This window comes from Fundulus heteroclitus, unplaced genomic scaffold, assembly GCF_011125445.2.
Source record: "Fundulus heteroclitus isolate FHET01 unplaced genomic scaffold, MU-UCD_Fhet_4.1 scaffold_63, whole genome shotgun sequence".
Lineage (NCBI taxonomy): Eukaryota > Metazoa > Chordata > Actinopteri > Cyprinodontiformes > Fundulidae > Fundulus > Fundulus heteroclitus.
The window spans coordinates 1032172-1056001 of NW_023397066.1; the positions used below are offsets into that span (position 1 = coordinate 1032172).

Genomic DNA, 23830 nt, shown 5'->3' on the forward strand with positions numbered 1-23830 from the left:
GGACAGTAGGGTCTCAGGTCCAGATTGTTGTCCAGTAGGACTGGGGCCGACCCAGTATCAGTACTGGGCTCCTATACTAATACTGGAAAATTCCGCTCCAACCCGTGAACATTTCCGAGCCATAAACTGCGTCTGTGTTTCAATCTTTTCTGCTGGAAAGTCTCCAGAGTCTCAGGCAGCTGCTCTGCTAACTGTGCAAAGGATTTCCTGAACTGAGCAGATCCCCCCGCCTCTCATGATGCAATCCACCTCTGGTCACGATGTCCATTCCACAGCTAGCAGCCAGCTAGCAGAGACGCTGCATAGATCCTGGAACCGTGGCTAACCAACTTTTAATCACAACATGCCCGCTGTGTGGAAATATGACCCTGAAGGCCACAAGCCAAAACACATTGGTCTGTCAATGAAGTCTGCCCCTGAACCTTCAAGTGCTGCTGAAATTTTCATCGATCTGGAAATATGTTACACCAGAAACACAGCAAAGCAAGACCACAACTCTGGTGTACCCAGAGACTAAAGCTCCACCACAACCTACAATACAATGGACAATCTGAAAAAGCTCCAACTGAAGTGTGCTGAGATGTTAGCAGACTTCATAGTCGAGCAAATTCCTACATTTCTTGTGTAAAATTCATAAATTTCCCACACTTTCTGCTAGTTTAACAAAGCAGGGGGTGTATATTAAGTTTAATGAGCTAGTCTCCACCAGCCAGTCCCTGCATGACGCCGCGCATCCTATCTGCTCCCAGCTTGGAGCGGCTCGGTGTATCAGCTCGCCGTCAGCCCATAAAACGGTTAAATCTGCCGAGAAAAATGTAGCCAGTTTGTGCAAACATGTCGGGTCCAGAGGTTTGAATACACCTGAGTATGTGGGAGCAGGCGGCAAGAATCACCTCTGGAGTCAAAAGGTAAACATCATCGTCATGAACTTACTGTGAATTTTTATACTTAACATTTATGGTAACCCTCGTTATTGCATAATATTTGAAAGCCTATGATTTGTTGTTAGTATACTTTTATTTGTGCTGATCACATAAAGCAACCCTTTGAATTTTATTTGAAGTAGTGGTTGTTAGATAATAATAATAATAATAATAATTAATAATAATACTTTTTTTAATAATCCACTTTACGTGTTGTTTACATATCTCAAATTGATACAATTAAGAGGGTAAAAAAGGCAAAACTAAAGTAGAATTTAAAAAAAGATTAAAAACTACAGTTCCTTTGAACATTTAACCCTCAGTTTCCCTCATCCAAATTGCAAAGCAATAAAACCTCTTCTGTTTATTGTTTTGTATCGTCCATCAGGCCCTTACACTAAATTTTTGGATCAGTTGTCAGACTTCTTATCTGATTTAGTGATAAACACTGACAAGGTTATTATAGTGGAGAATTTCAACATTCATGTTGACACAGAATGTGATAACCTTAGTGTAGCCTTTAAAACTATCCTAGATTCAATTGGTTTTGCTCAAAATGTGCATAAACTGATGCACTCTTGGCCTCATACTTTAGACCTTGTGCTGACATATGGCATTGATTGTGAAGAATTAACAGTATTTCCTCACAACCATGTCCTATCTGATATTTTTTTAATAACACTTGAGTTTAATCTAACTGAGTTCTCCACCCCCAAAAGAGGGTTCCATTATAGTAGATCTTTATCGGATAATGCTGTATCAAAACTCAAAGAGTCTGTCCCCCTTTTAATATTGTCCGTATTGCAGAAATGCCCTGCAGATAGCAGCAATGTTGTTTTGTTCCCATTCACAAATCGATACCTTTGCTAACAGTGTGACTTCCTCATTGCGTTCTGCATTAGACAATTTAGCTCCCTTGAAAAAGAAAGTGATTATTCACAGGAAGCTGGCTCCCTGGTTTAATTCAGAGCTGCGTTCCTTGAAGCACAATGTTAGGAAATTGGAGAGAAAATGGTGCTCTACACACCAAGAGGAATCCTACCTAATCTGGAGGGACAGTCTATTGTTGTATAACAAGACCCTTCGCAGAGTTAGAGCAGCATATTTTTCATCATTAATTGAGGAGAATAAAAATAATCCTAGATTTCTCTTCAGTACTGTTGCCAAACTTACAGAGTCATAGCTCCGTTGATCCATCATTCCTTTAGCTCTTAGCACTAATAATTTTATGGGATTCTTCATACATAAAATTGATTCCATTAAAAAATAAAATAATTGGCAACCTCCCAAACATGATTACCTTGTCCTCAGTAAGTGAGGCAGTAGTGGAGGAATCTTTAGAACCTGCGCAGTGTCTGAACTGTTTAGAAGCAGTAGAGCTTTCTGAGCTATCTAAAATTTTAGCTTCATCTAAACCTTCTACCTGTATGTTAGACCCAATCCCAACCAAGTTGTTTAAGGAGGTATTCCCTTTGATCAGTGGCATTATTTTAGACATGATTAATCTATCCTTAGTAAATGGATATGTACCACAGGCTGTTATTAAACCTTTACTAAGATGTGTTAGCTGTGACATCATCCAGGGGAGGCAGATCATCCACTATTACCTTTATAACATAGAAAGTACAACTGGATCAATGTGTGTTTCTGTGCTTTTTGTGTCTCTGCTCTGTCTTCTCTAAGCCCCAGTGGGTGGAGGCAGATGAGCGTTCACACTGAGCCTGGTTTTGGTTCTGCTGGAGGTTTTCCTCCCTGTTAAAGGGGAGTTTTCCTCTCCACTGTCGCTTCATGCATGCTCAGTATGAGGGATTGCTGCAAAGCCATCAACAATGCAGACGACTGTCCACTGTGTCTCTACGCTCTTTCAGGAGGAGTGAATGCTGCTTGGAGAGACTTGATGCAACCTGCTGGGTTTCCTTAGAGAGAAAACTTTTTGAGACAGTCATCAGTTGAATTATATTAATGATCTCTTTCTTTGTCCCCCCAGACCTCCAAAAGCCACATGTCTCCATGGAGGAAGAAGCTTCTGCCATCCAACATCTCTGCAACCAGCGGAGAAGGTCCAGTCATGACCAGGAGGAAGCAGAATGTCGGTGGACTGAAGAGGAACAGATGGAACCAGATCCTCCTCTGACTGAAGAACCGGGGGAATTATTACCTCCATTGATTAAAGAGGAAAAGGAGGAACCAGAACCTCCACTAATTAAAGTAGAAAATGTGGAGCCTGAGTCTTCATGGACTAAAGAGGAACAAAGGGAACCACAGCCATTGATTGAAGAACCAGAGAACCCAGAAGTTCCACTGATTGAGGAAGAAAAGGAGGAACCAGATTTTTCGAGGCTCAAACATGAACAGCAGGATCCTGAACATTTACCAACTAGAAGGGATCAGGAGGATGTATGCAGCAGTCAGGGGGGAGAGCAGCTTGTCCAGAAGCAGTCTGTTGCTCTAATGGAGACCTTTACCCTTCAGGAACATGAAGGAGAACCAAGAACTGAGCAGCTTTCCTTTCATATCTCTCCTGTAGTTCAGACCAAAGACCAGAAAGGAAGCAGCTCCACTGGGTCAGAGAGTCAGTCTCATACTGACACTAAGAAAAAGTCTTTAAAATGTGACGTTTGTGGAAAGTCTTGGAAGAAGAAAAGTCAGTTGAAAATGCATTACAGAACCCACAGAGGTGAGAGGCCTTTTTCTTGTCAGATGTGGAAAAAGTTTTCTTTGTGTTCTCACACAGGGGAGTATATAAAACGTACTTTTGAAGAACAACAGCAGCAGAAAAGGGAATTTTTAACTTACCGCTGTGAGCTCTGTTTGCGCTGTCAGTTGGAGCCTCCACTCAAAACACACTTTCAGTTTCATTGGAATGCTTTTTAAGCTCACACATCACAAAACACAAGAAGTATAAACTTCATTATTTCAAATTGCCCGAATATTTTAAAACGGTTAATCAGACCGACTGTAATTGACCCGTTTAAACCAATCAAGGCCCGTTCTGCAATAACTGGCTGGTTAACACAATTATTTAACCAAGAATCAAGAATCTTCTATGAGAGAGAAACTGGCTCAGGATGAACACAATTTATATATGCAGGCAGAAACAACAGACATCGTATTTTCACTCTTCTTTTTAACTATCGTTTTACATCAGTCAGTTTTTACAGTCAGTTAGCTGCACTGGCAAACAAACCTCCTAAGAAGCTTAAGCATTAAAATTTGCCTCGCTGCTGCCCAAAACCAACTGTAAGGTGTAGGGTGTCCCGATGCATCTTTTTTACTTATGATACAATAATGATGCTGCAGCTTTGAGTATTGGCTGATATGGTATCAGCTGGAATTATACTTTTCACTTTTATTATTCTGTACCGTGGAATGTTAGAAAAGGGCTTGATCAGGTGAATTTACTTAAACAGGAAACAATGCACAATATGAGAACTGACCCATTTATTATTAAACAATGGATTACATAAACTACAAACTTAAACATAGGAATATTCTGCAATTGAATAAACTCTGTCTGTCTGATAAAACCAAATGATTTATAAGTGTAAATAACATTTCAAGGCCACTTCACGTTTTTGTCCAGGAGGTGGTGGATGTGTTAGTCCAGGTCTAGGAGGAGATCCCTCAGGGGAACATCCTCCACCTCATCAGGAGCTGCCCAGGTTTTGTATGGAGGTCACACAGGAACGTGGAGGTGACACACGCTACTGAGCCTCATTTTGACAAAATTGTTTCTGCCTGTAGGGTGTTTGTGTGTGGCTCCAAATCCAGACCTACATGGGTTGATAACTTTGACTCTCATTTGTAATTTTTGTGATATTTTGTTGTTGGCACATTCAACTATGTAAAGAACAAAGTATTTAATTAGAATATTTAATTCATTCAGATCCATGATGCATTATTATAGCGTTCCCTTTATTCTTTAGAGCAGTGTATTTAAAGTGCAGCCTTGGCCATTTTATGCTGTTCCTTAACGGCCTGTTTTCAGAAAATGAATACACAAACACTGAATTCAAAGACAACTCTGTATTAAACAAACTGTATATGAAAAAATGCAAGTTTTCTAAAAAGAAAAATAGAATACAGGATCTCTGAACTCGTTGAAGGTGACACAGCTTTCCTGGGTCTGCATTTGTGATTCATTGGGAGGAATAACTGATTGTTGTATTAACCTACATGATAGGCTAGAATGCAGAAGGAAAGAAAACTGTTCTTCTATTTAACTTTTTATTTACATTTTTTCTATCGCACCACCCATCTAGCGATCAATAGTATGTTATTATTGAATTGTCATCCAGCCACAGTGTGGAGGACACTGCAAACTTCACTTCCTTTTAAATAAAACACAACCAACCAATTTTAGATGAACGCCTTCACTCCAGGATCTCCAGGAACAAGCAGGCTGATGCCTGAGACAGTCATCAGTTAAATTCCTTCCTCACCAACAGACCTCAGTCAGTCCGGGTCGGACAGAACACCTCTGATGTCATCACCCTCAGCACGGGCTCCCCTCAGGGCTGCGTCCTGAGCCCCCTGCTGTTCACCCTGATGACACACGACTGCGTCCCCAGGTTCACCACCAATCACATCGTGAAGTTTGCAGACGACACAACGGTGGTGGGCCTGATCAGAGACGACAACGACCAGGACTACAGAGAGGAGGTGGAGCAGCTGGTGGACTGGTGCAGAGACAACAGCCTGATCCTGAACGTGGAGAAGACGAAGGAGCTCATCGTCGACTTCAGGAAAAACCGGCCTCACCATGCTCCACTGCTCATCAACAACTCAGCGGTGGAGGTGGTCAGCAGCACCAAGTTCCTGGGGGTGCACATCACGAACAACCTCACCTGGACTGTGAACACCACGTCACTGGTGAAGAGGGCACAGAAGCACTTGTACTTCCTGAGGAGGATGAGGAGAGCCCGCCTGCCCCCGCCCATCCTCACGACCTTCTACAGAAGCACCATAGAGAGTATTCTGACCAGCTGTCTCTCTGTGTGGGGTGGAGGCTGCAGTGCCTCCGACTGGAAGTACGTGAGGAGAGTGGTGAGGACAGCAGAAGGGATCATCGGGGCTCCTCTTCCCTCCATTAAGGACATTTCATCTCAGCGCTGTGTGTCTCGAGCCCGTAACATCATCAGGGACCCCTCACACCCCCACCATGGACTGTTCTCCCTGCTGCCCTCTGGAAAGGGGTTCCGCAGCATCCGCTGCAGGTCCACTAGGTTCAGCAAAAGCTTTTTCCCTGCTGCCATCAGACTGTTGAACTGCTGAAGTACAAAAGTGTACCACACTAGATTCGCTCATTTGCACATTTGCACATTGTATCGTACCCTGAAAAATTGAGGCTGCACCTTAACCGGAAACGCACTGCAAAACTGTGTACAATGCAACTGTCTACTTTAAAATCACTGCTGCACCCTACTGCATATTTGTCTACATTTGGTTTACATTGTTTACATTTCAACTGCCTACTGTTCACTGCTGCACTTTATCCGGAAGCAAATTGAAATTTATCCTGTAAGTGACTGCGATTGATCACTGCACTTTATCCTGTACTGTAATTCACTGCAAGGTATCCTGTAGAGTTACTGCAATATTTCTGAGCTGTGTGAAAACGAAATTTCGTTCTGTATGCACTCTGTGTATACAAAATGACAATAAAGAAAGTCTAAGTCTAAGTCTAAATTATATTAATGATCTCTTTCTTTGTCCCCACAGACCTCCAGAAGCCACATGTCTCCATGGAGGAGGAAGCTTCTTCCATCCAGCAGCTCTGCAACCAGAGGAGAAGGTCCAGTCATGACCAGGAGGAAGCAGAACCTCAGTGGTCTGAAGAGGAACAGATGGAACTAGATCCTCCTCTGACTGAAGAACAGGGGGAACCAGAACCTCCACTGATTAAAGAAGAACATGTGGAGCCTGAGTCTTCATTGGTTAAAGAGGAACAAATGGAACCAGAACCACTAAATGAAGAGCAAGAAGACCCAGCACTTCCACTGACTGAGGAAGAAAAGGAGGAACCAGAGAATTTCGCAACTAGACAGGAGGAGAAGGATCTCTGCAGCAGTCAGGAGGGAGAGCAGCTTGTCCAGAAGCAGTCTGTTGCTCTAATGGAGACCTTTACTCTTCAGGAACATGAAGGAGAACCAAGAACTGAGCAGCTTTCCTTTCATATCTCTCCTGTAGTTCAGACCAAAGACCAGGAAGGAAGTAGCTCCACTGGGCCAGAGAGTCAGTCTTTCACTGACACTAAGAAAATGTCTTTAAGATGTGATGTTTGTGGAAATTCTTGGAAGAACAAAAGTGAATTGGAAAATCATTACAGAACCCACACTGACAAGAAGCGTTTTGCTTGTCAGACATGTGGTAAATGTTTCAATCGAGTGAGTGCTTTAAATGTTCACAAGAGGACCCATACAGGTGAGAGACCATTTCCTTGTCTGACATGTGGAAAACATTTCACTCGACTGGGTGCTTTAAAAGTTCACACCAGAAGCCACACAGGGGAGAGGCCTTTTTCTTGTCAGACATGTGGAAAACATTTTACCCAACTGTGTGCTTTAAAAGCTCACACCAGAATCCACACAGGGGAGAGGCCTTTTTCTTGTCAGACATGTGATAAAAGTTTCAATCAAGTGGGTGCTTTAAATGCACACAAGAGAACCCACACAGGTGAGAGGCCTTTTACTTGTCAGACATGTAGAAAAAGTTTCACTCAACTGGGTGCTTTAAATGCACACAAGAGTACCCACACAGGTGAGACTCCTTTTACTTGTCAGGCATGTGGAAAATGTTTCTCTCAACTGGGTCATTTAAAAATTCACAGGAGAACCCACACATGTGAGAGACCATTTTTATGTGTAATATGTGGGCGAAGCTTCGCAGCAGGTCGCAGTTTAAATATTCACATGAAACAAATACACAAAATTGAGAGGTAATTATTTTTGGACAAACAAATATTTAAATAGCTCATCAAATAAAAATTTTGTGCATTTTTTTTTTAAAATACTTTTGTCAACTCATCAAATAAAAGTGGACCATCCACCAGCAATGTCTTAACATTTTTTTTTTCAATAAAATTGTATTTATATAGTGCCAATTCACAACACCAGTCATGTCAAGTTACTTTACAAAGTCAAATTCAATCAAATCATCCAGACAGATCGGTCAGAAAGTTTCCTCTCTAAGGAAAGCCAGCAGATTGCATTGAGTGTTGACAAGCAGCATTCGGTCCTCCTCAAAGAGTGTTTAGCCATGGAGGTCAGTCATCTGCATTGTCGGTGGTGTTATGCAACTGTACCATGACGAACTGCAACTCCCACTATGCAACACGGTTGGGACTACAACTTCCCTGACTGGCCATGGTGCATATGACAGCTGAGGTTGGGACTGCCCACGGATCGAATCATACCCAAACCTATAACACATCCTGGGCATGGGCACTCTTCTTCCTTGCAACATTTGGTGTGTTGAGAAGGCCGTCAGCTGATTTTTCTGTGTGTTGACACACTTGGTGGGCCCATCATTAGATTCTTGGCAGGACTAATTAAACCGCATCACTTTTTCTCCGTTTTGTATGCCGGAGAGGTCTGACTTTAATGTTAATTAATCTTTAATTCAACCCCGAGAGGGATTACAGGGAAATCCGGTATTTCCCAGTGAATTGACAAAGAATCAGATTATTATTAGGAATAGAGTTAATGTTTGAAGTACTCCAAAGGGAGTTGTACGGAGCTCGTCTGGTGACATGGACAGAAAAAAGGTTTACAAGATGTTAAGTCGTGGCCACACGTTACTAATGCATGGGAACGAGGTAGATAAGTTGTAGCCACAAGTTATTTGTGAGGAAGCTCCTTTATGGTGATGTAGCATACATTAAAAAAACACGGAGAACATAGACTTAATTAAATTTTATTTCAACCATGGAATGAACTATAATGACATCCTGCGATCTATTGCAATTAAACACCGAGCGGTAATAAGCAGAGCTCTCAACTTTCTCAACCTCCTGCGGAGCTGTTTAAGCTTGTTTCACAGCTTGTGGCCATCAGTAATTATTCCCGCTGCAGTTCATGTTAGCAGAGGAGCAGGAAGAGCGATCGGAGTTATAAATAATTTTTTTTGTCTTAACCAGTGGTGAAAGTAAGCCGGTACCATCCGGTACTGAGTACACAGGAGAGAAGGGGGGAGATGAAGCCTTCATTCAGAACCAGTCGTGGCTGCACGCTGGATCAGAAAACAGTTCTGCTAACCAGATACAGTCTAAAACACCACTTGTTCTGTTCATTAGATTCGTTTTTATAAACAGGCGTGCTGCCTTGCTCTTGAATTCAGGTGTGCAAAATTACGTTACATGTCTTTATTTATGCATTTTTCCCACTGCTTATTCTTCGCGCACAGCGCAACAATCGTGGGAAAATCTGCCCACCTCACCGCCTCAATCCTGTATATTAAGTATAAATTCTGATACCAGACGTTACCAAAAAGTGTTTTTTTTTTTCTACCGTCACTTAGCGAAAAAGAAGGATGTACAGTTAATCATCGCGTCCCTGGATCCACTCGTCTCCTCTGAACGTCAACCTCGGAGGCTAAACCGAAGGCAGTATTTATCTTATCTATCACGTTCCCACGCATTAGTATCGCATGGCCACAACTTAACATCTTGTAAAGTTTTTTTAGTGTGCACGACCCTGAATGGGTGTACACAATTGGTTGTTTGTGATTATTTTGAATAAGCAATTGAATGGTTGCTAAGAGTTGTCAAATTATCTCTCTCTCTCTCCTAACAATATTGAGTTGTCAATACTGATTAAATGTGCAATAAATCTTAATACATAGGTGGCATACAGGACCCAATTCTGTACATAGAGTGAGATGGATGACACCAAGACTGAATTTTAACATTAGTGGCTGTCAATTTCATCATTCAAATGAGAACATATTGATATACTATTGTTATATATAGGCTGTGGGTCAAAATCTGTAGGATGACTTTTCGTATGAACTGTCATGGGGCAACTTTCTTCCACTTAGATCAGTTTCTACAGATGACATTGATTCAGTAATTTGCCTCTGGGATCATTAAAGTATTTCTGATTCTGATCTAAAAAAAAAAAAACAATGTTCCCGCGTTTTCACTTGCACACGTAATGATTTGTGTTTTGCTGCTTGGCCAATCAGATCGCTGTATTGTCAGCTTTGCGAGTTCAACCGGTTCATCATGGCTGCGCCCGTTAGGTGTTGTATGCATCCGTTTCCAGACGAGGAAAGCCCAATAATACAATTTTATGGTGTAAGTTGGCAGAGATCTTGATGGCAAGGAAAAAGAAATAGCCCAGTCCATCCATCCATCAATCCCTGCTGGGTTCACGAGGAGTGCTGGTGCCTATCTCCAGCTGTCAATGGGCGAGAGGCTGGGTACACCCTGGACAGGTCGCCAGTCTATCGCAGGGCAGAAATAGTCTTTTGCCCAATTTACTGTGATAAGACTTGCTGAGCTAGGATAGCACAGGAAGTGCTGCTGTAAATACACGGACAGAACCAAACTGGAAGAGCCCACAATGGAACCATACCTGAGCCTTACCATCCATTTTATTAACAATGGCTGGGAGCTGCAAAGCCATTGTCTGGAAACCAGTTTTTCCCTCAAGACTACACTACCCAACTGATTGCAGAGGGCTTACTCCAGGCTCTGGAGTCCTGGAGCCTTCACAAAAAGAAGCTGGTTATGTTACATCATTGTTGTATAATAGCAACAATAATATAACTATCACTACTAATATTAATGATAAAATAATATATAAATAGTAATTATTGCTATATGTGTCAGGATCCAGCCGAACAGCGCCTGTCAGGCCGCTGCCGGCTGCCTCCCTTCTCTGCAGGTGGTCGTGATTGGCAGGAAGGTCTGGGCACGCAGGTGATGGGGGGAGGCATGTAAGCGGAAGGCTGCCAGCGTAACACCGCCATCGTGTTAACCTTATGTGGTATGACTCACCTCGTTCTTATGTCTCCAGATCTGAGAACTATCTGTCGTTTCCTGTGTGTCAGGTTGCCGGTCCCAAGCCTCGCCTAAAGCTCCTCCGTGCCCTCCTGCTGGCAGCCGGCCGTCCCGCCTTCCCACGCCTAAAGACCACGACAATATGATTAATCACTGTTATAAACTCCAGTCATGGGAATTTTTGTTTTTGTACTATTAGTTTAAAGAATTGCTGGTAGTTGAAATTAACATTTGCATTGTTTATCATGAAAATAGTTTTTCTTTTCTTTTTTTCTTTTTTACAGAAGTAGCTACAAAAGATGAGTGCAACTTTTCAATGCCACAATTTGTGCAATGTTTTCTGACTTACAGTTGAGAAGAAAATACTTGATATTTTCCTAGCATGTTACCAGTTGCTATACCTCATAGGATGTTCAGTAATAAAGATGGTTAACTGCACTAATGAAGGGAGGCTAAAATTGGAGAAATGATTTTCATCAGAGCTCTTGCTGCAGCATTTTGGATCAGCTGAAGACTTTTTTCAGCATCGCTCCTGGACAGAATGTTTCTAATTTTGGCGATATTCCTGAGGTGAAAAGAGAAAACTCTGGAAACCTGTTTAATATGGGATTTAAATGACACAAAAATAACACCAAGATGTTTTACTTTAATAGCAGAGGCCAAGTTAATGCCATCCAGATTAAGTGATTAACTAAGTTTATTTTTTTGAGGACTCTGGTCCAAAGATTACAACTTCTGTCTTTTCAGAATTTAAAAGCAGGAAATTTAAACTCATCCAGCTTTTGATTGACATTTTAACCTCTGCATTTATGACCTGGTCTTTATTTTTAGTCACAAATGTTGACATCGCCTGGGCATTTTTCTCTGCCTCTAGCAGGAAGAGGAAAGATGGGTAAAATACGGTAGTTTCCTGGCCAAAACATGAGACTTGACAGCTCTGCGTATACTGTATCTGACCGGCTCTTGCTATATCCCTGCGTCGTGTCCGATCAAGAGCCTGTCAGCGCTGATGTGTCTGTAAACATATCTCTGACGTTCCTAGATTGAACAAGATAAAGTATAGATTTCTGTTTTGTGTGTCGTATATCCAAAATCATTCTAAAGTACAAGTGGGGGTTGCTTGAAGGGAAAAGAGTTGGGGCCACCAAAGGTGTTTCACCGCCAACAGGGTGTGATAGCTCTAACACTCAAACAACATAGATGTTGCTTCTTTACAGACGAATGACTTAAATTTTATTTTTTAATTCCTTATATTTCCTTATATCTTCCTTGTATTTTCAGTCTAATAGTGCATTTCAATCCATCTGTTTTCTGTAAACAAAGCCTATTTTAATTTTTATATGTATAACATAACATTATTTTTAACATTTGCCCCCCTGAGTATTATGATCCTGTTATTTTGTGTTTTGTCTTTTGTAAATCTGAACATTACAAACATACAACATATACTTTGTTGTTTCTACTTTGGTTGTAATGTTCTTACTAATTAAAAGATCTTCCCCATCCAACATGGCGGACGATCTGACGTAGCAGCGGCTCAACCCCCTCAACGAAACGTCTACATTTTATATCTGTGAGCAGGAAGACTCTGAAACAAACACTGAAACAGATGAAAAACAAACGTTTACTGTTAAAAGTATTCCTGGTTAATATCTGCTCCATTAATGACAGTTTAGAAAAGTTCTGCTCTGGTTCCGAGTCTGTTGTTGCTGCCGATCTGCTGCTCCACTCCAGTCCAGCAGGGGGCGGTAAATGGACCAATCAGCGGCTTTGTCTCCGTGACGTCCACCGGAAGTGAAACTAAAAGGCTCCAGCAGCAGAGTTCATGGACTGAGCTGTTTCTCAGCTGAATCTTTGCGTAGTTTCAGCAACAATGTCTTCAGTTCAGCATCTGAGAGAGTTTATCAGAGAGCGACTAACTGCTGCTGCTGAAGAAATCTTCTCAGAGGTTGAGAAAACCATCGTCCGCTACGAGGAAGACGCCAGACGGCTGGAAAGCTGCTGGAGACCCCAGATAAACCTCCCCAGAATCGGTATGAAGCTACAAAAAGTGTCTGATAAATCAGTTTGATCAGTTTCTAATCTGAGCTCTCAGCTTTCCAACCACACTTCAGTCTCTGAGGCTCCGTTCACACCTGAAGCTAACATCCTCCCAGTTCTCCGTTGTTTCTAATTCGTCTCTGCGGTCAATCCTGCCGTTAGCTCCCTCGTGAAGATTAGCTTCGCGCATACATGGTGCATTACGGTAATTGAGCTGGAGGGGTGACGTTGCAAGTGAAAAACAGAAAAGGAGAAGCATACCCCTTAGAAAATGTATATTTGTTACAAAACTATTAGGTTCACACACAATCTATAACCAGAATAAATATTTCATATTTTTTTGTGAGATAAAAAAGGAAAAATAGAAATGTTCTCATTTTCAGGAATTTATTCCTCCAAAATCCTAAGAGGTTACAACAAACTCTTCATTATATGTTAAAGGGTCACCTATACAATTTTATTCAAAAATACTTTTTTATATACACCTTTCAGTTTTTTTTATATATATGTAATGTATACATCAGTATACTAACAACATAGCACAACAAAGGACAAATCACTCCTTATTACAGGAAAAAAAGTCAGAATATGAGGTCAATACAGATAATTACATTAAGTACTTAGTGCGATAGATGTACCAATATGGTTTAATTATAGCTGCCAAATATTCAAAAAGGTTTTATAACGTTTTCTGAGACTATATTTAATCTTTCCAGAGGGATGCAACTGTTCACCTCAACAGACCGCCTGCCAATGGGAAGGGAGTCAGATTTCCATGATGCTGCAAGGCACTTCTTAGCTACACATATCAAAAATACTTAATTAATCCCAAAGGGAAAATAATAAAATTGCAAAGTCATCTCCAGAGTTTCCAGAAGAGCTCATAGAACAGAACTAGCCGTCTTTATCAGCTTGTTGAGCTTCTTTAAGTCAGTTTCCCTGATGCTGCTACCAAAACAGATGAAGGCAGAGGAGATCACGCTCTACACAACAGACTTCTGAAAGATCTGCAGTAGGGCTGCAACTAACGATTATTTTAATAATAATCATTAGTTGCAATAATCGGTAGATTTTTTTTTTTAATGATCAATGAATGGCACAAAAAACAAAATCGTTTTAATTCCATTTTTTTTTCTCCTAAATAGAACATTTGTGCTGATAAAGTGAATAAGCGCACTAAAAACAAGTTGCCACGTATGTGTTCTCCTGTCATTAACCAGCTAACAGCAACATTAAGCAAGCACCCAGACTGGTGTTAAGGGGACACGACTTCGGCAGCGCAGGACTCCGCTCACAGCCTGCAAGCCAAGCGCTGTCGACGTTTCCAGGCTTTGAAACGGAACAAACATCAGATATTGTAACGACTAACCCCGTCGTTGAGCTCCCTTCACCCTCATCAGTGACTCCATGTTGTCTCAAGTTCCGTATCACCGGGGTGCCGTCGTGACATGTTAAATTTTGTATGTTATTTTTGGGTTTTGTGAAGCGTGATGTGGTCCCTATCTTCTGAGGACTTTGTTCTCAGATTAAGAAATGGTCCAGATTAGAGAAGGAATGATGAATTAGGACTGGAATTATTGCAATGCATCAATTTTACCCACCCCTACTGTCTGCTGTATTTCTTCATTTTGTCCCCACCTATAAATAGAGAACAATCCTCGTGTTTTGATAGTACATGGAATAATTTGTAACAGAATGAGGGGTCATCAATATTTGGGCCATATAAACTGACAATACATCCCTTTTGGTTATAAATAGATATCTTGTTACAAATCAACTCATTGGATCTATAATTTTGTCCAATATTGAGAAATTAAAATTTTTGTGGATTATAATTGCTACTCTTTGTCTAGATTTACAGCAGGTGGAAAACACATTAGGGAACTCAGATGAGTTAAGGTTGTTTACGGTTGTAGCTGATTTATGAATTTATTGTAATAAGACATCTGCCTTTAATCTTAAGCTGGTTATAGATCTTCAACAGCTCCATTCCATGTCACAAACCTTAGATTCACCATAGATCATAGGTTAAAGTTCTCCATCGCTGCGACGGATTCCTGTCAATTGAAAAATGAGAGCTAAAAATAGATCCATTAAGTTCTGTTTAGACTTTTTATTCAAGGTTTTAAACTGAAGCTGCTCTTAACCTATGAAAACTAGCAGAGCCGGGACATTAGCCAATCAGAAAGAGAGTAGGGCGGGTCTTTTTAAAGCGGACATCTGCCAGTCTGAGGTTTGTCTGTGTTTAATTATTTTTACTTTTGGAAGAGCATAGAAGTGAGTCGCACAAGAAATAGCTTTTTTTTTAAATCTACTCGCGCTTTTCTGAAACAGTCGTTATGCAGCGGCGCTCCAGGATGCTGGGAAAACAAAATGACAAGGATTTTGATTCTTCCAGATTATTAAGGAAACTACGTCCAAAAAACAAAAACTACAGAGAACGGTTTCTGACTGGGTGAGGCGAGAGAAAGGCAGTTCTCAGAAAGCTTTTATGAAGTTTGCTAAAGTTATTTTTTATTTGTATACGGAGTGGAGCATGATGTGAAGCGACACTGTAGAAGTGAGTCGCACAAGAAATAGCTGAAAAAGTCTCCTGTAGATCTATGGGCTCATTTTTACTTCAAAATACCTGCCAGACAGACCAGCCACAGCAGCCAAGATACCTTCCACAATATTTAAACTTTACGCAAAACTTTAGTAATATTTTTCTAACTAAAAAGTGTTCATCTTTAAAAGCTAGTTAAGTTTTTTTTGTGATAAACTTTTTTTTTTAAAGTTTAACATCTGTGCAGGTGTTATTTAAATCCATATCTGATGGGGAAATGTGGCCCGTCGAAACGCGGGTGGGGGCGGGGGGGTAGGGGGGGCGGGGGGGGCTACACTGGTCACTATCTCCAGCATTCAACGTGCCGGGAGGCGGGAACACAGGATTCATCCTGGACAGGTTTCCAACCACAGGCTAAACTATAAGAGTTTTGTTAACTTCAAAAAGGCTAAATATTGCTTTTTTTTATAAGCTCATGAGTTGTAATAATTAGTTGTTGTGCAATAACGGGCAAAGCAGATACTCATAATTGTAATGTGTAATCTGTGTTAAACTAAAATGTATGACGTCCTCATAGTGTTGGTTATTTGTCCCACATCCCTGAACCAGTTTTAGTTAGTTTTAAATCACTTTCCTGTTATTTTAAACCCCTTAAGAAAACCCTCTCAATAAACATGATGCAAAATAAAATAATCAAAAGACAACACAGCAACTAATTTTAACTCGCATTCACTTGGATAGATATTAAGTCCTAAATTTACGAAAGGACAAGGCTGTGGTTGGCCTTGAATGTTCATAGGATTGATTTATGTTGAATGTGACAGTGGAGTTAATGTTCAGCTGTGAAGTAGATGATGTAATGATGAAAGCTGCTAACTTTGTACTTGTTGCAGTTTATGGAGGTTTTCTGGGGGTCAGGGAGGGAAGGGAATTGAAACTATAAATTCAGGAGATGAGTGGACTGTGAACCAGTTTGGGAAAAGTGCGAAGGAAGAACTTGCTTGATGCTAAAATATTAAAGTTAACCAGGTGATGTTATGGATGTGGAAAGTGAGGAAGGGGATGGAGAGGCTGACGCCAAAGCTCTGAAGCTAAAAGGTGGGAGAGATACAGGAATTGTCAGTGGATAATTTAAAACTGCCAAATTTGCCTAAATCTGACTTTCACCCATAAGCAAGTGAGGTACGTAATGTGGCATGACGTCCACGGCCCGGGAACATATACTTTTGAGAAATGTTTGCAATATCTGAATTTTTTACACCCCAACTGCTCTAGGAAACTTTTCAGCGCCTTTGTTTTTGATAATTGATAGCTTGGTTCAAATGGAAATTTATCCATATATTGGTTTAAGACCAATTTTATCATGTGATGCTACACAAAGAGTATAGGCAGCAGTCCACAATGTCTCCAAGTCTCTGCTGCATTAAAAGCCCAGTTAAACAGACAAGGACATACAGGTACAATAATATATTTTTTGCATATGTAGGTCTTGTATGCTTAAACAATCCATCACTAATTTAAATGACGAAACCAGGAGTATACTCCCCTAACAGTCTTCCTCATGTTGATCCACAGAGTTTCTAATGTTCCTGATATCCATGGAGTTCAATCTCTGATCTTCCCTTGTCAGCCAACTGTCCCTTTGTAGTTCTCTCTCTAAAATGTCCCTCCAATAAAGAGGAGAGTCGAAGTTGAGCCGGGCATGGTGATTGTGCCTTGATGTTGCACTCCTTCAGTTTTTTAATCACTTCACGCACTCGTTTTCTTTGCACCTCACGTGAGTAGTCCTGATTGAAGTAGAGTTTATTCCCCTGAAATTCCACGTCCCTCTGCTTCCACGCCTGCTGTAGCACCACTTGTTTGATGTTGAAATCTGCCAAACAAACTATTATGGATCTAGATGGTGCTGCTGGTTTCGGCTTCGGAGCTGTAGCTAGAGCAAAATCGTGTTTCTGGGTTACTGATCAGGGAGTGAACCTGGACCCAGGCAAGGCCAAGGTGATGCTGGACATACCAGAGCTCATGTGTTGCAGATGACAGAAGAGTGATGGGCATGGCTAATTACTTGGGGAAATTTCTTGGAAATCTTTCTGAATTTTCTTGTCCCCTAAGCAAACTACTGTCAGAGAAAAGAGAGTGGTGCTGGGTAGCACCACAGTGAGAAGCTTTTCAGACGCTGAAGGCAGAGCACAGCTCACCAAGAGTTCTTGCTCTCGACAAGGAACAAATAAAAATCTTAAGTTTATTCACGTGTATTGACTCACATATGTTCAGATACCTAAACATATGTTTATATCCTCAGTTATCTTACCCCATAGGTGTGCCGGCTGTGACCAGGGTGAATGAGCATCTCCTATCATAGCTTTGGGAGATGAGGTTTATAATTGAGACAGATCACAAACCTCTTGTCCCACTGTTAAGTGCAAGATCACCCTGAATTCTGATATTCAGACTGAGACTGCTGAATTTACTTATACAAGTTCCTTAAAAGCAGACACCCTGTAAAGAGCACTCATGAGCCACACAGCAACACAAGCTGAGAGAGAACAGGAAGAGGACACAGAAATATTTGTGGACTCTGACAGAGTCCCTTCCCACTACTGAGGCTTAGAAATTGAAATAAGACCCTATCTTCAGCAAACTTGTGCATTATTGTCAGATTAGCCAATTGTTGTAGGAAATAACTGATTACTGAGTTACTTATTAAATAAAAGGAAATGGTGATTCCACCAATTTCCAGCACAGCACTTCTATTGAGAAGATCAAAAGTAAACACCCCCCCAGCAGCATGCAGCTGCTCGCCATCGCTTTCCTAGCTCTGTTCTACTATGGTCATTTCTCCACACAATCTTACATATTCCCGCGTTAGGCTGCAGCTTTGCAAATTAAACCTAAACATTCATTCTCTCACACACACAGAATATAAGCAGGCGTTGATCATGAAGAATAAGGTGAGAGTGGATTCTGGTAGCAGGGTGCATAATTTATTTTATATGAACCATGTGACGCCTACAGTCCAGGAAAAAACAGGCTGATGCATGAGACAGTCATGAGTTGAATTATATTAATGATCTCTTTCTTTGTCTCAGGAGACCTCTAGAACCCACCTGTCTCCATGGAGGAGGAAGCTTCTTCCATCCAACAGCTCTGCAACCCTAGGAGAAGGTCCAGTCATGACCAGGAGGAAGCAGAACCTCAGTGGTCTGAAGAGGAACAGATGGGACCAGATCCTCCTCTGACTGAAGAACAGGGGGAACCAGAACCTTCATGGATTAAAGAGGCAAAAGAGGAACCAGAACTTCCACTGATTAAAGAGGAAATTGTGGAGCCTGAGTCTTCATGGGTTAAAGAAGAAGATGTAGACCCAGAGTCTTCATGGGTTAAAGAAGAAAATGTGGAACCCGAGTCTTCATGGGTTAAAGAGGAACAACAGGAACCAGAGCCACTAACTGAAGACCAAGAGGACCCAGAACTTCCATTAATTGAGGAAGAAAAGGAGAAACCAGATTCTTCAATGGTGAAACATGAACAGCAGGATCCAGAACATTTAGCAACTAGAAGGGAGCAGGAGGATGTCTGCAGCAGTCAGGAGGGAGAGCAGCTTGGCCCGAAACAGTCCATTCTTATAATGGAGACCTTTACTCTTCAGGAAGGTGAAGGAGAACCAAGAACTGAGCAGCTTTCCTTTCATATCTCTCCTGTAGTTCAGACCAAAGACCAGGAAGGAAGCAGCTCCACTGGGCCAGAGAGTCAGCCTGGTACTGGCACAACAAAAATCTCTTTAAAATGTGATGTTTGTGGAAAGTCTTGGAAGAAGAAGAGTGAATTGAAAAAGCATTTCAGAACCCACACTGGAGAGAGACCCTTTTCTTGTCAGACATGTGGAAAAAGCTTCTCTCAAATGAGTAATTTGAAAGTTCACAAGAGAACCCACACAGGACAGAGGCCTTTTCCTTGTCAGACATGTGGAAAAGGTTTCACTCAACTGAGTCATTTAAAAGCGCACAGGAGAATCCACACAGGGGAGACCCCTTTTTCTTGTCAGAAATGTGGAAAACGTTTCTCTCAAGTTGGTTATTTAAAAGTTCACAAAAGAATCCACACAGGGGAGAAACCTTTTTCATGTGGACTCTGTGGAAAAAGCTTCACTCAAGGTGGCAATTTGAATCTTCACATAAAACAAAAACACAAAGGTGAGAAGTAGCCTTTTTTTTTTACTTTCACATAGGCTCCATTCAAATATGTCTTTTGGGTGAGGACACTTCAGCCAAAGCAGAAGTGCGTCAGTGGTCGCCATAAGTGCTGTGATGTCTCTTACTAGTGCTAAGGAGCTATAAGGAATGTCACAGTCCTTTGTGTGACATAGGGCTGGACGATATGAAACTAACTTTATTAGTGTGAATGCAGTAGGCATTCATACTTATTGAGTTCCTGTTTCTCTTTATCAGTGAAAATGCTGAGTCAGCGTTCTCACTTATTGTTTTTCTGTTTTTCTTCATTATTATTCCATACATTTTTCTGCATCTGACTTCTTCAGCATACTTCAACTGATTTCAACAATTTTGGTATCAAAATGTTCAGCTCGTTCACAATGTTACTGTTGTGTCTCCTGGTAGTTCTAACAGTTATAATTTTTTAAATATTAAGATTTTATGACTTTGTTGCTCTCGTTGACATGAATGGAAAATCCTTTAAATTCTTCAAAAACTTTGTTCTTTTTCACAACTTACCGTTTCAGCCTACTTTCAGGTAAAAACTCCATTCAAAATTTAAAATGTTCACATATCCTTCTGTTTTATGAAATGTTTATTTCAGGATCGGGAGAGATCGGCAAACACAAATAAGGACTCAAACACTGTTTCTGTTAGAATATAAGGCACACATTTATTATTATTCCCCACAGAATACAGCACATCAAAACAACTAGCTCTTCACACACGCAAAGTAGCAAGCATTAAAGCAACAAGCTTTCAAACAAACGTGATGCTCAACAGATTCTCAGAATCAGCTCTTACCATTGACACGAACTGGGAGCCCTCAGTCCGAGGTTAAGATCAGCGTTCACGATGCCGGTATCCACACACGAACTCACGGCAGACTCACCGGGCTGAGGGCAGTCTCCTCTTTATATACTTGTAAACAAAGAGTCAGATGTGGAGCGAGAGTTGCCATCTCTCCCTCCACAGCTGCCCTGCCTCCCTAAGCATGTTTCCCAAAACATCAACCGTTCCCAGCACCTCAGCAGTGTGCAAAGCTAAATAATATGAGTGCTCTCAGAATACAGCAAATCAAACAAAATAAGAATACAGAACCAGTCTTTCCCACAACACATTGTCATAGGTTCCCACCACAAGTTAAAACAAGTTATAGCACAATAACACATGTGGTTCTTAGTTTTATGTGAGCAACATAATGCATGTATGTTGCTCTTAGTTTAAAACTAACCAGTTTTTCCCAAAATACATAGTCAAAGAACAAAAATAACTCTTTAATATATCACCTTCAGCTATATTCAACTAGTTCAGCTTTTTTATATTGTTTACAATGTTTATATAATCCCTCTTTAAATATCTTTTTGCATTTTGGTGATTTTTCAAATCGCCCTGGAGTTCCGAAAAGTCCACCCGCCCTCAGTACAAATACTATGGGGAACTCTCCAAGAATCAGACATAAAAATCCAAAATGAAACATGTTTTCGAATCATCACCTGTCCTACCCATTGGCTGTATAGACATGAGCCTTGCACTAATTCATCCTCAGACCCTTCTGGCACTCAAAAAAGGCAGAACTTTTTGGATAACTTTTACCGTTCTGCTGTGGGAACAATTTGTTTGGGGGTAGCAAATCGTCAAATCGCTGAAACAGCTTTAAACTAAAATCCTTCAAAATGATCCACTCTTTTACATTGTCGCCACACCTACACTAATTTTTGTACAAACATAAAAATTACCATAATTGTTCTCCAAAGCCTACTGATGCTCATGATGAAAGAATTAGTTTATCTCTTACACTTTCTGCATTAGAGCAAGTTGTTTGAGACCAAGTTTTTGCAATTTTAGCTTTTCCTCATATTTTTCCCTTTATTTCATGATGCATTACAATATTTACAACAAAAATATTATCGGTCCCCTATCCATTCTGAAATAAACTATACAAAAACGATGTTGATAGGACCAACAGTTGCGGATATATTTGGAATTGTTCAAGGTAAATCTATTCCCCATTTGAACAGGGTGTAGGACTAGCTAGTATAATGGTTAGTGACCCGCCTGTCACCGGGAAAGCCTGGGTTTGATTCCTGGCTAGGGAGTACTGTTTTTGTTTATGCCCACACCACTCTCAACAAGTCTGATCTCGAAAGCTCATTCATGACATTACTGCTTTATCTCTTGGTAATTTTAACTTTTGAATTTTTAAAATGGTAAACTTTTTCTGACTTTTTCTCTCAATTAAATAAATTGAGAATCCTTCAAATTCTTCAAAAACCTTCTCTTTTTCACAGCCTACCGCTTAAGCCTACTTTCAGCTAGATACTTAATTAAAACTTTAAAATATGTTCACACATCCTTCGCACACGCTCGCCCTCTTTCTCTCTCTATCTCTTCCTCTCCATTTGAAAGGCAATTTCACATATTTTCTCACTACTTTAAGGGGTTATGTTAGGTGATTAGATCACAAGTCTGCCTTTGCAACACCTTTTTTATACTTTCTCTTCAGCTTTTTTTTTTCAACAAAAGTACAGCTTCCTCAGTATGTCAACCTCCGGCTGGGTCTTAGCAATAAAATGTTAGATGAACCACATTACTTCTACAGTCCAGGATCTCTAGGAACAACTAGAAAAATTAGCATTTCCTGCAAAAATGCAGTGTGAATGCAGTAAGTTGAATGATCGAGGCAAAGATGCAGAAGATCTTTGAAGAAGAGAAAAAATAGCTGAAAAACATTGAAGAATTTGAAAAAATTGAAGAATATGAAGTAATTTGAACATGAAAGAACAATAGCTGAAGATCTTTGAAGAAGAGAAAAAATAGCTGAAAAACATTGAAGAATTTGAAAAATTTGAAGAATTTGAACATTATAGAACAATAGCTGAATGATTAGAAGAAGAAAAAAACTGAGGGAATGGCACCAAATGTTTCTTAACTCATTCTAAACACTGAATCGTTTAACAAAGCGGAAGTAGAATTTCGAACTCAAATATACTGTAGCCACATATGGGTATGCATTTCTGGGAGGATAAGGGGTTTCATCTCCCATTGAAAAGCATTAGATGTTTGACACCTCCTAACTTGGAGATGCTTTATGCGACGAGGATCAAATTTATTGTGGAGCATTCCCTGTAAAGGAGGTACAGACTCTGTGAAGCACACATTTGTAGGACCTTCCTAGAGCTACTTCTGGTTAGCAACATGCTAACCGTTAGCCGCTAACATGGTTGTGTTCAGTATCACTGGGTGATGGTACTCTGTTAGTTTGGTCCAAATCCTGTACTGGGAAGTGCCTCAAAAAGGGCGCAAATACTTAATGTCACCAAAGATCATGGGTCAGATTGGCCTCCTTTAGAAACTCAGCCTCACCAAATCTGGGCCCAGAACTCAACATTTGACCAAAATGGTGTGTAGTGCCATTTCCCACGGTTGGGGGGTGCTGTATTGGCCCGGGAGGTCATGTCTGGGCATCTTGCCAGGTGTTGTTGGAGGCAAAAGCCCAATTGGAAAATTTGTCAAATCCAAAAAGGGACAGAAAAATTACACATGCCTGATAATCACTGGAAATTTTTAAAATGTTAAGAGGAACTGACTCTGCGAATTTCAGTTTTCTACATTCATCACAGCCACTGCAGTGGGTGTCGAAAGTTGCCATTCTATACCAAGGGAGCCTGTACCTGACCTAGTAACCTCTGGCCAGCAGAGTTCCGTCGTCATGGAAACTCACTCATGCCTGCAGCTGGCCAGTCTAATAAAGTGCAGACACTTATGGTCAGACTATGTCCAATTGGATTATAATGGAAAACATTGCCTCAAACAACACTCGTTTATTCGTGAACCGTAAGTGCTAGAGACATAATTTTTTCAGCGTTTAAATCGGATTGGATAGGGGAACAAGACAAACTATGGGTTTTTGCTGGAAATGTTTTAGTAAAGGCGTAAAAAATCATGATATATAGGGGATTTTTTATGGATATGCAAAAATCCTTTAAAAAGGGTCCCGAACAAATCGCTCTAGCTGAAAAAGTATAGGAGATAACAAAATAATTCTTTCACTGTGAGTATCAGCCGGCCTTGGAGGACAACTGTGCTTATTTCTATGTTTGTACAA

General features: G+C 40.8%; 1 protein-coding gene across 7 annotated transcripts in view; it reads left to right on the forward strand.

Annotated features, from left to right (window-relative positions):
* The window catches only part of LOC110367888 (zinc finger protein 239-like), a 51701-nt gene that overhangs the window by 24378 nt on the left and 3493 nt on the right, over positions 1-23830 (forward strand). For 3 of the 7 annotated variants that reach the window (XM_036133466.1, XM_036133467.1, XM_036133470.1), the window contains one exon: positions 6645-7973. In XM_036133466.1, coding sequence (XP_035989359.1) covers positions 6645-7864 — 1220 coding nt within the window. In that variant the 3' untranslated portion in view covers positions 7865-7973. Of the gene's footprint in view, positions 1-2910; positions 3601-4506; positions 4618-6644; positions 7974-12696; positions 12960-18600; positions 19705-23830 lie in introns of those variants that run through there. The other 4 variants (XM_036133464.1, XM_036133465.1, XM_036133468.1 and 1 more) reach the window with 4 other exon arrangements.